Source organism: Actinia tenebrosa, unplaced genomic scaffold (assembly GCF_029948245.1).
Source record: "Actinia tenebrosa isolate PJP-AT-01 unplaced genomic scaffold, QUT_ActTen_1.0 PGA_scaffold4__44_contigs__length_22323623, whole genome shotgun sequence".
In the NCBI taxonomy this organism is placed as follows: Eukaryota; Metazoa; Cnidaria; class Anthozoa; order Actiniaria; family Actiniidae; genus Actinia; species Actinia tenebrosa.
In genome coordinates this window covers 12,294,587-12,306,335 of record NW_028292581.1, presented here as the reverse complement: position 1 = coordinate 12,306,335, position 11,749 = coordinate 12,294,587, and the positions used below count along the sequence as shown (strand labels likewise).

General features: G+C 36.8%; 2 protein-coding genes across 2 annotated transcripts; both read right to left on the bottom strand.

Annotated features, from left to right (window-relative positions):
* Nucleotides 1–1,576: 1,576 nt before the first annotated feature.
* LOC148907104 (uncharacterized) lies at nt 1,577–3,000 on the bottom strand. Its single transcript, XM_089037104.1, has 2 exons — nt 2,573–3,000; nt 1,577–2,249 (listed from the first exon to the last, which is right to left on the bottom strand). The coding sequence occupies exons 1-2, from the start codon at nt 2,785–2,787 to the stop codon at nt 1,832–1,834; spliced, it is 633 nt and encodes a 210-aa protein (XP_088893230.1). The 5' UTR covers nt 2,788–3,000; the 3' UTR covers nt 1,577–1,831.
* A 1,206-nt stretch (nt 3,001–4,206) lies between these two features.
* Nucleotides 4,207–10,403, bottom strand: LOC116302624 (trace amine-associated receptor 6). The gene is made up of 3 exons (XM_031711964.2): nt 9,144–10,403; nt 6,502–6,712; nt 4,207–5,556 (listed from the first exon to the last, which is right to left on the bottom strand). The coding sequence occupies exons 1-3, from the start codon at nt 10,011–10,013 to the stop codon at nt 5,258–5,260; spliced, it is 1,380 nt and encodes a 459-aa protein (XP_031567824.2). The 5' UTR covers nt 10,014–10,403; the 3' UTR covers nt 4,207–5,257.
* Nucleotides 10,404–11,749: the final 1,346 nt, after the last annotated feature.

The window sequence follows — 11,749 nt, the reverse complement described above, 5'->3', positions numbered from 1 at the left end:
CGGCTCACTAGTAGTTTCCAAGACGATATCATTTCTTTCTTTTACTCCTGGGTCGACTGAGTTCGACTTTTGTTGACTGAATGATTCTTGGAAACTGATTAGAATAACTTTCAACATTTTTAAATTGTGTTAGTTCAATTAGCTCCTTGATAAGGTCTATCTAACGAGAATATATAATTGGACTGACGGCTACCATATGCTAGCTATAATGATTCACTCCACGTGAACCTCATGGGCATGTATCCCCTTTAACATAATACCGGTTTTGTTCATTCCCTTAGCTTGGATAAAACCGGTTTTACACCATCGCATGATGGCAGCCATGAGTACCTCAAGGGCGGATCCAGCCAAAATAGCTGTGTTGCTGGGTATCTTCACAGTTGAGAAAAGTATTGACAAAACTAAACTTGAGATTTTTTAGTTCTGTTCAAGGGCGCCAGGACAGACGGATTGGGTTTTACATATGTGTTATTGTTTCAGTTATTCGTAGATTTCTAATTGAATTGATATATGCTTGTTTCTAAATGGATACTAAATAGTGTTCACTTATCTTTCCATCCAACGGTCTTTCTGGTTCGAATCAGCCGTACAATATGAATATATTTACCACATCCACCAACGGTCTTTCTGGTTTGAATCAGCTGTACGTACGCTCTGAGTATTTACCGCTGCACTATCCGTGCCAAGCAGCGCCGGCGCCGCTTCGTTAGCGATTACTCACCTTTAATAAGTTAATCAAATTTACCTTCAGTACAGACCATTTAGAAACAAGCATATATCAATTCAATTAGAAATCTACGAATAACTGAAACAATAACACATATGTAAAACCCAATCCGTCTGTCCTGGCGCCCTTGTTCTGTTACAGTCCCATTGCTCTCTAAATGTTTGTCTAGTTTACGTATCATAGTTACATAACGTAGGATGTAAAAACACGTGACCGCGTGTGTATCATGTCAAACACACCCTGTTTTAAAGGACAACTGACCCCAAAAATTGCCGTTTTTCATATAAAACTACAACGTACATAGATCACATAAATTCAACTTTGAACTCTGATACAGCTTCTATGTCGCCGAAAAGAAATAATCAATTCGCGAAAAATAGCAATAGAAGAGCGCCATATTTGAGCCCGCAATAAATTACCGCATTAATGCCGTGACGTCACAACGTGAAGCTTGCATTCCAAACTTGTTGAGTTTGTATATTTCGAGTGCTAGTCGATCTTTTAATAGTCTAAGTTAGAGTAAGTTTCTTAATCGAGCCCACCCAGGGACGTTACCTTTTACCTTTTAAAGTGAATCTTAGCCAAACACCGAGATCTCATCTTTACAATCTATACATGTTAACAACAGGTCTCTGGGGCGCTATTGGTCAGCGCGTTCGGCTGTTAACCGAAAGGTTCGGGGGCTCAAAACTCATGAATAATTAATGAGGAAAACACAATAGAAATCATTGTCCGTGGAGGAGGTTGTATATCTGATACAAAATCGTCCTGATTTGCATAAACTTTAACTCCAATTTTCTTAGTAATATATACAATATGAGTTGTTAAGTTTCTTAATCCAATATTTTGTCTAGGTGTAGTTGTTTTTAAATAATAAAATATGCAAAACCTACAAAACATTTATATAAACAACTTTCTATATGTACTTCATCTAAAAATAAATTCATGACTACTCTTATACATTTTGGTCTCAGCCTTTCCATGTTTTCCTTTTCAATTTATCAATTCAGAAATCCTGATAGAAAAAAATCCACTCTGTGTATATGAAATGAAGTAAGGAATAAATAAAATGTATATAATAACTCCATGTAACTTTAGGCCAAGCTAATCATCTGCATAGTGAAAACCTTCAAATTCAAAGTCCTCCTCTAGTCCAGGGGGAGGGAAGTGTGCTCTGATGCACATGACAGCACAAGAGGGCAGAACAACCCGAACTTCCTTTCCAAGAACTCCCCAGCACCATCTTGCTAGTTGCCTATATGCAATGTGTCTGTACTGCTTGTGCTCTGGGCCTTCATACGCATTACTGTACTGCTGTTTGTACTGAGCCCATGCGGTTCGAAGAACATACTTATTGGCACAAACAGGTAAGAATCCAGGATGTTGAGTAATGCATGGTGGTGGTTCATCAGCATCTCCATCTTCAACAACAGACTGGCATGTTGCAACCACTTTTTCGATTTCTTGGCAACAAATGCATTCAGATATTGAATCCATAATTTGGCAGCTACCACAGGTACACCTATTTAACAGAAATAAAACAATTCTTAGTATCTTTGAACATTATCAACGATTGTCCCAAGTGAGAATATACATACACAACTTGTGACACAACTATATCCCTGTATCTATATCCTGCAGTATATAACTTATTGACTATCAAGCGATGTTTTTAAACATGTTTTTAATTAAAATTGTGAAAGTTGGTATTGCTTTTGGTCGCAAACTGGATTCATGCATACCAATATCTAAAGAACAGATTGCAAGAACACGAGTGGCAAGATACGATTTTATATAAAATGGATATGTAGTTCAGTTTTGTGATAAGACAGAGGTACGACTTACCAATCTGAATTTGTAAGTCGATTGTTCTCTTGTTCATCGTCTTCAATAATGTCACTGTCAGATCCTTCTCTGAACTCTTCATCTGAGGAGATTTCTATTTCTGGTTCAAACTGATATGGCCGTAAACCAAATTCGTCGTCCATTCCGAAAAATTCTTGAGCGAAATCGTCTCCCGAGCCGTCCGAGCCTTCGGAAGAAGAATTAGATTCTGACATGCCTTTAATTTGATGACCAAGTTGTATTTTTTCGCAAAATATTGAGTAAAAAGTATAAGAAACTGAGGAAGAAGTCAGGCAAACAACTGGAAGCTTGAACTCTTGTGACGTTGTGACGTCATTACGCTATTTTTCTGAGCCCGCGATAAAAGCGCAAGATGGCGGCCACCAGAGCGATATATGCGATGTTTTCAAAAAATTGTTTTAGAAAAATGGATGCTCTATCCCCTTTAAAAACTGGATTTTTGGACTTCTCAAATGATGTAGTTCCTCTTAAAAATTGGTCATTTTGGAGGGTCAGTTGTCCTTTAAGATGTCAAGGTTAATTGGGATTTCACACGCCACATCTTTGAACTTACCGCCTCTCGTCTTTTCTCTAGTTCATCGATCCCGCATTTGTTATTTTATTTTTCTAGTTACTGTTGCTATGTTGGAAAAACTAAAATGTATTTTTAACTAGTGGGTACGCGAAGCGTAGAAACTAGTTATTGTGAGGGGTTTGAATATGCAAATAAGACACTCGCTCGCTCACTATTTAAAGAAACGTGAAAAAGTCAAACATGATTAGAAGGTCGAGATAAGATTTTCATATACTGCGAAGATCAGCTCAATTTGATACATTACAACCGCGGTACAAGTATATATTTCATATTTATATGCTCATACATATCCGTATATATCTTTCCTATCGGGCCGATAAACCCATGTAATTTGTCCTTGAAGTCTCATATGAGACTTGGTAGCTGGTAGTGGTTAGAGTATGGCACCGGAATCGCCAGGGCACGGGTTTAAATCCCGTTCAATTTTTTTCTGAGTCTTTTAATTTGCAGCTGCATAAGTTGCTTCATATACTGCGAAGATCAGCTCAATTTGATACAAACCCCAATAGAATACAGTGACGAGTATTTGACACGACATCATCACGACATCCGAGTAGTAGGACTTTGGAATGGGTGCAGTCGTATTTGATGGGGGTTTCAAACTACTGCACGTGGTACAAATAAGAAACCCTGGTTGGTCGATGAGCTCATGAATTATTAATGAGTATAAGATATATATTTCATATATATTCTCATGCGCAAGATATAAGAAGTAATTTAATATGCATAACGAAACGCTTTCGTCAGCGGGAGGAACACAGGGAACCCGATATCTCAGGAGTGGAAGTAGGAGAAAGAAAAAAAAGCGAGAAAAAGTTTTCTCCCTTCCCTCCCCTCCCCTTCGTCGTTTTGTACTCGCCGCAGGAAGCCCGAGGAGCAAAACGACCCAAGGAGATGAAAAAACACTGGTTGCTTAAAATCGTAAATGTCTGTCTTAACATCAAGAACAAAAATCAATAACGACTAGAAAACCTTCTGAATTCAAGTTATTTTGTCGGACGTTCTACATTTCCAAGCGGTCGAAACAATTTGATCAGAATTTTGATGAATAGAAACCAAATTTTTAATCTACACATGTTTCGGCTGTCCTACAGCCATCCGTCAGTGATGAAGATTACAATGAGAGAACGGTTAAATAAGTGAAATGAACGTTCTATATTCCACTGGGAAAACTATTAGCCTAGATGCAATGCGTTTTGGGACTGTTTTAGGGGATATATTTCCAAGATGGCGTCTATTTCGTCCCCTTAAACAGCCCCACAATGCACTGCAATGCCAACTCGACTCAGTATTTCCCTCAACATCGGAATGACTAATAGCGGCTCTAGAGTCACTCTTATTTCAGGTTCTAAATATTTACAAGCAGTAAAGTAAAGAATGTATAATTTCTACGATGTTGAAATTTGATGGAACTTCACTGGAAGCAAAAAATAAAAGCAACACACAATGAAACTTGTGCACATTATTGTATTTTTTGTCAACGTTTTCCTCAAGGAAATAGACCGTTTTATCTTACCTTTTACTTTTTTGTTTCATTTCAGACCACGTGTCAATTTTTTGAGCAAAATATTCTTCGTTTGAGTTGTACTGATCCATATTCATTTCTCTTCTAGATCTCATATAAAACCGTTAAACAAAAATAAATAATAATAACCAAGAAATGAAAAGTGGCGTGAAATGAAAAGGCTATATATCACACCTATGGTACAAAAGACTACAAGACTCTATAAAATAACTGTTTTAAATCTCGCGTCCTGATTGGTTGGGAGCGCGTGCTTTATAGAGCATACAGCCTGCGCGCACTTTCAGTTCCATCATTCCTATCTAAAATAACAGTTGTTGTAATTTGTACTTTATAAAAGTAAAAAAAGCTTGCTGTCCTGTGTTGAGTCATAAAGCACTTAAATTGAGAGGTGTCGAGAAACACAGCACTTGCGTCGTGCTTCTCCTGACAGATCACTGGTGTTCTGTCAAACCGCCCGTGCTTTTTAACTGCATACAGCACGCGCGTGCGTTTTCTATTTCTTTACTATAGTGATTCAGTCGTTAAATTGACTTCGTTTACCCACGCACCCCTAACGAAATCCACGTCAAAGGCGAGTGTCATAGACGAGAGTTTCGTCATCAGTCATATCAAATTTGAAATCCTTGTTTAAGTCTTTATGGCTTCTAAGATTTAGTTTGTTGCTCTTTGAGAAGCTTTTTCGATACGCAGCATTATCGTATGAGCCATCTGCTTCCTCACTGCGTTGCTCAGCGGTACAGCTGCAGTCATCTTTGATATGCGCGCGCACCTTGTCTGCTGTATGGCCGTCCTTGCGTTGATTTTTGTTTGACTCACTTATTTTTCTTGTATTTACATGAACAGAATAGGCAATAGTAGAGTGACCTGCAAAATAAGCGTTTCCATAAGAAAAAGTTGATATATTAGTAGAATAGGACCTTTGCACGATGGCGTCATTGACCTCTACTACCAGAATCCCTTGCACACTTTCTTTTGTTCAGTTAATTACCACCAATTGTCTTACTATTCTCATGAGGGAATACAAATTTAAATAAGAAAGAAATTTCGCGAAGCATTATGGTAGTGGGAGTCAAATGACGCCAACGTGCAAACGTCCTATTCTATTAAAAACTTGTGATTTAGATGATGAACATTCCGCACAAGACAGGAAATGACGTCCATTGAAACCCAAAATCATTGCCGGCCTTGGCAGGAAATGACATCATTACGTCAACCCCGCTTTAATGTATTTATTTTCTAATTAACGTACTTCCCATACACCATTTTGATCTCAGCTTCTAAGTTCTATGTTTTGAACACGACAATGATCGACAGTGACAACCTTTTCTAATTACGAATCCCAACCCGAAAGCTTTAGCTAGTGCAGTTTTCGTATGACTGTGAAAAGTTCACGGCACGAACACGGTCGTGACACAGCAAGGTATACGTCAGACAAATCACATTGCACGAGAATTTACTCTCCATCCAATCAAATACCCGAAACACGGCATAAACACGGCGCGGACACGGTCACGCCAAGATCACCGCACTTTTAGACCAATCATATTACGCGTGAAAAAAATCCAGCCAATTAAAATTCTAGAAAGTATCACGATCACGGCACGTCACGCTTACGGCACTGAGCTTTTCACAGTCATACGAAAACTGCACTACTTTGGGAGAGTCCACGCACAATTATTGATTACTCTTTCTTTCCTATTCAAACTATTCTCTTATTATTTTAATTATATTTATTTATTTTGCGATGTTTAATTTTCTTTCAATCAGTGGAAAATAGAATTGAACATGAACTTTGAACTTTGAACGTACTCGTAAAAGTTGTCGTCCAGGACGTTGGCTGGCAGCCACACAAACCAAGGAAACCTCCGACCACTTGTTTGTAACCCCGCAGGTATCGCGGGCTCATCTTGCCGTAAAGAAAGGGGTTCGACAGAGCGTAGAGAAGAGAGAGCATGCCTGTGAAGAGAAGAACTGCTTTGGGCGAGTTTTTCTGTCTTATCATCGTTACCACGTTGTTGATCTAAAAACAATCATTGTACATAAAAAGGAAATAAGAAGAATTAGATGTATGCGAGGAAAAAATGAGAAAGGTAGACCTTTATTTATTTATCTCTTTTCATGGAGCAAAAATCAAGTTTTAAATTCCAATTGGACTTTTACATGATGGCGTCATTTGTCTCTCGATTCGTTCGCGAATTTTCTTTCTTATTTAAATTTGTATTCCCTCACAGAGAAAAGTAAGACATTGGATGCTAATTAATTGAACAAAAGAAAGTGTCTATGAAGAACACATGATGCTTTGATCATTTCAATTTTTTACTGATTTTGAAGGCATTCTTCTCGTCGGGAACTAAACATTTTTCCCTCGCACGGAAGTCACCGTCTTCAACTCTGAGCAGCAATCAGGAATCGCATGCTAAAAATAGCTCAGCATTGCGCGCGGAGCTAAAAATAGATTTTCAAAAAACTTTCATGGTTACAGACCCTTGTATGGGAGTAGTGCTCTCTTACTTAATATTCTCTTGTTAGAGAGCTAACTAAAGAAATCGATCTGAATTTTCTTTTTAAAGTCAGTGCATTTGTATAGGAATCCGAAAACGAAGTGCGAACGTTTTGGTGACCGTAAAACAATCGAACACCTCACGGCTAGCGCTCAAAAGACGAATTACTTGGTTGGTTATGTTGATTTTTGCAGAAGAAAGAAAACCGGAGAACCCGGAGAAAAACCTTCGAATCAAGGAAGAGACGGAAATAGACTACAGTTGAGAAAGAAACTATACAAAAGGGAGAGATAACTAGCTTAAAACTAGTGTGAGCTGCGTCGGTGTTCCTAATGAAACAGTAATGACAAAAGGGTAAATTTTACACCGTGAAAAGATGAAAAAACTTACTGACGTTTCGGAAGCTAGTCCTTCGTTGGAGTAAAAGAGAAAGAGGTGGTAGAAAGGAGTATTTATATACTAAGAATAAGACAAAAGGACTTGAATGACTTGTGCGCCAAAGCTGAAATGTAAAATGAACACGTTCTTCTAAATCATTGTTGGTCTAAAAGATATATGTCAAAGATTTTTTTAATGCGTTATCTAGACAGTATGCGCAATATTGACAGACAAAAGATTTGGAATTTGCAAAGAATAACGCGCAGGGTAAAACTGATTCCTCAAACTGATTGAAATAAATACGCTTCATTCCCGCTTTCCGGGATACTGAACGGATATATATATTCTTCACTGGTGTATCTTGCTATACAAATAAAATATGATGTGTGCTGAAAAACAGCAAATCAAAGAAAAATCCTGTTTGACTCAAAAAAGTTTATTTCCTGGAAGCCATTGAAATGTTCGCAGCAAACTGATTCATCGATTAAAATTTTCAAGGATACGAACCGAATGAAACTTAGGAGGCGTTAATTTGAAAATCGGTCCTATAGGTTTTCAAAAACTTGCCGTGTAAGAATAATCTCAAAAAGTGAGATGATATTTGAGCCAACAATTCAAAGTTCGATCATCAACTTAAGGAGATGGTTTTTAGAATTTTTTTTTTTTTAATACTTGTTCTTTTTTTTTCAGTATTGTTGTCTCTTTTTTATTAATTTTGTTGCCGTTTTGTATCTTAGGTTTCAATTAAAACCTTTGTTTATTCAAATTTCAACTCAACTTGAAAGTAGATGTGAAAAAAGTCATTTTATTATTAACATCACTCAATGGTGTCCATAACTATTGGCCATGGCTTAGTAGTTATGAAGTACTATTTGAGTTTCGCTTGTCTGAACAGATAATAGATCACCATCCTTTTGTTCTTTTTTTTTTTTTTTTTTTTTTTTTTTTCTTCGTTTTCTTTTCTTTTGTAGTACGATATTAATGAAATTCAGAATAAGCCAGACGACAAACGAAATAAAGCCTAAATTTCCATATGAGTTCTATTCAAAGAGGGGTATACGGAGACTAGAGCATACGAACAAGGAAAAATAAGGTTAAAATCAAGATTCGTATTAACTGTTTCTATAGGATGGAAAATATTCCCATTCTATCTACATAAAAGAAGATATTCCATGTACTTTTGCAGCTTTGAAGAGATCGAATTCTACTGAGTTCAGTTAATAAACTGCATGTTCTTTATCACTGACTGCAAGAAGACATCATTAACTGAACAGTTCTGATCAGTTTTGTAAGCTCGTAAGCTAATAAAGATAAATTGGACGGGGCGAAATAGCGTTTTTTGAAACATTTAGTTTTTTTGAAATCCGTTTCTTGCCTCAAAGCAGGAAAAATCCTGGAAAACTAGAAAGACTAGCATTCAGCAATTACGTTTTTTTTGACAATTCACAGCACTACAGCAACGAAAAACGTATCAAGAAAATTTTTCATGGCTCAAGACCAACAGGGCAAATTTATTACTACAGGCTATTTATTAATTAAAACGTATTTCTAGATATCTATTTTATTACTTACCAGAATTGGAATCCAACTAATATAATAAAGAATAATGACAACTGTCATCATCGCTGTCAAACGTCGTACTTCTTTAATTCCTTTAGTTTTGTTGTTTGTTCTTTGGTATCTTGTATTTTTTGCATTCCCCATGCCCATAGCGAAAGCAAGCTTCGATGCATCGGTGGCAAGTTTGGCGGCAACCATAACGCTTTGTCTCTTTATGAACTTCCCGCCGGACAGTTTGATAGCAACAAAACAAGTTAATACCAAGAACAACAGTGCAAAAGCTACGGTTAAGATGATGATAGCATAGTGCATGCCAAGGTCGGAGAGCTGGTACAAGCATTGACCATTGCTGAACCCTGTGTGGCCCACTCCAATTATGGGTAAAATACCAAAAAGTAACGACAAAATCCATGTTACAGCCACTACTTTTCTAGCTTTTGTTTTGGTGACTTTGGTGTGGTATTTAAGAGGGAAAACAAGTAGATAGGTTCTTTCTGCTGCTATGAGAGAAACGGTACCTGCAGAAGCGAACCGAAGAGTATTGACAACAACAATGTACAAATCACAAAGAAATCTCGTCCAGGGTCTTTGTACGAAGTAGTTCATAAAAACAACGATTTGTAGAGGGAATATCCCATCGACAAAATCCGCCAGTGACAAAGAAAACAAGAGGATATCTGTGACGATGATTTTCTTGTGATATCTTAATGACAACAACACGAGAAGGTTGCCAAAAACCACGGTAATGATCCCTGGTTCAAGAATCAAACCCAAAACCAATGGGCTCACAGGCATTTCTTCTGATTCATGCATCGCGGATGTGGCGTTTTGAATGTAACTTGTTGGTTTTACATCTGTGGTACGGTTTGTTGGCTCAGACATTTGTCGTCCTTGAACGAAAAACTCACTCCAGTTTTATGACTTGAATTTTTTTCTTGTAAAAGTAGTTTTCTTTATCTTCGATATATTTCCCGCCCGCCTCATTCAGCTTCAACAACTCTCTCCTTTTATAAATAAAGAAGTTTACTTCGCTAGCATATGGTTCATCTATCGACCTCTTGATTCAAATGACTCGACTATTCATCATTGCAGCAAAATTTCACAGTGTTTGAACAAAATTTTGATTTCAATTAGGAAATCAAGTCCAATGTTGAAATAATTCAACTCTATGAATACCTTAAATCGTCTCTAAACAACCGTGTGTATCTTTTACATGAAACATTCACTTTTAGCATCAAAGGTCAGAGGATTTCAATGAAGTTCATTGCTCTCCTTTGAGTACCGGTGCCAAGAACGTCAATCCAATCTGCTGATAGCTCAGGTGTATTATTGACAGTTTATGAATTAAAATATATTATGATTAATATTTCCAATGAGTGGTATAGATTATTGCTCGTAAGTGAGTGTGAATCAGCTTATATTATTCGAAGCTGTTACCAACAATAAATTTGTCGGATTCAGAACTCTTTCTCAGTTGGAAAATATTTGAACAGCTTGTATTGTCATGTTGAAAACGACTGAACAATAATAAGAGACTGAATGATTTAAGCCTTCACTTTTATAAAACTTTTAGTTGAATTGTTAAAAGCATTTCTACAATAGTCTTCAGAAGTGAAAGCCATTTTGTATTCTTGCTTTGTGATAAATAAAGTTCAAATCGCAGCTTAGAAATACCCAAAAATTCTTAATAAATTTTCAATGGAATCAACCGCAACTGTCATCTAAATTCATAACAATACTTGTACGCGCTGAAAACTAATAAAACTGAAAGTTGTTGACGACACTAACCTAAAAAGGTTTTTTGGTAATAAGAATTCCAGTGTAAAAGTTAATTACTTTGCGGCTTTACAGTTCACAAAGCAAAAAATGAAAAAATAAAAAAGATAAATAATGATCTTCGAGAAATTTTCGATTCGTAACGTTCAGAAGTTTTTCCGTTTGCAAGTTATTTTACTTTAAATTTCCAATCCTTTCTATTGAATTCCTTATTTGTTTTTGTGCTGTTTATTTCGTTTCCTGGTAAACAAACGTCTTTGGCGTTTACAAACGACAACCTCTCGAGCTCGCGTTTCTGTTGACCGTTTTAATGAAGCATGCTAAAAATAAACACGATTTCAAAACATTGTACACTTTTCGGCCTGAAAACTATTTCAAGAATGCACCGATCTTGTTTCTTGTCGAATAAATACAAATACAATCCTTGAATAAAATGCAAATCGATGTTTTTAGCAGCTGAACAAAAAAAAAACAAGGTTTATAATGGTAGATATGAATGTATGTTTACCGGCATGCCTTGCTCGCTTACAGCAAGCACAACTGAATGATAGAATATTGGAAGTCTTGATTTCACGTTGTCGCCTTTGTTTCCAAGGAAATCAAATGAGAGTGAACTTAATATGATAAATATACGCGTTATCGACAGACAATAAACAATTATTCATGGGGATAAGCATGTAATAAATTATCAAGATCGAGGCCGTGTTATCTGCCGAAGGCGTAAGTTTATACCTTTTGTACAGAGAATCAAGATTTCATTAGTCCTCTTTCAAAAAGAAAGCAAACCGTATTTTAATCTCTATCGTGACCTTGAGTAAACTTGACATGATAAGTATTTTATG

Excerpts from the sequence above, each read along its gene's own strand:
- LOC116302624 (XM_031711964.2), bottom strand. The coding sequence starts at position 10,013 with ATGTCTGAGCCAACAAACCGTACCACAGATGTAAAACCAACAAGTTAC. Across the intron at positions 6,713-9,143 it reads TTAGTTGGATTCCAATTCTG|ATCAACAACGTGGTAACGAT; the intron begins GTAAGTAATAAA and ends GATTGTTTTTAG. Across the intron at positions 5,557-6,501 it reads CTGGACGACAACTTTTACGA|GTCACTCTACTATTGCCTAT; the intron begins GTACGTTCAAAG and ends CTTATTTTGCAG.
- LOC148907104 (XM_089037104.1), bottom strand. The coding sequence starts at position 2,787 with ATGTCAGAATCTAATTCTTCTTCCGAAGGCTCGGACGGCTCGGGAGAC. Across the intron at positions 2,250-2,572 it reads CGACTTACAAATTCAGATTG|GTGTACCTGTGGTAGCTGCC; the intron begins GTAAGTCGTACC and ends TCTGTTAAATAG.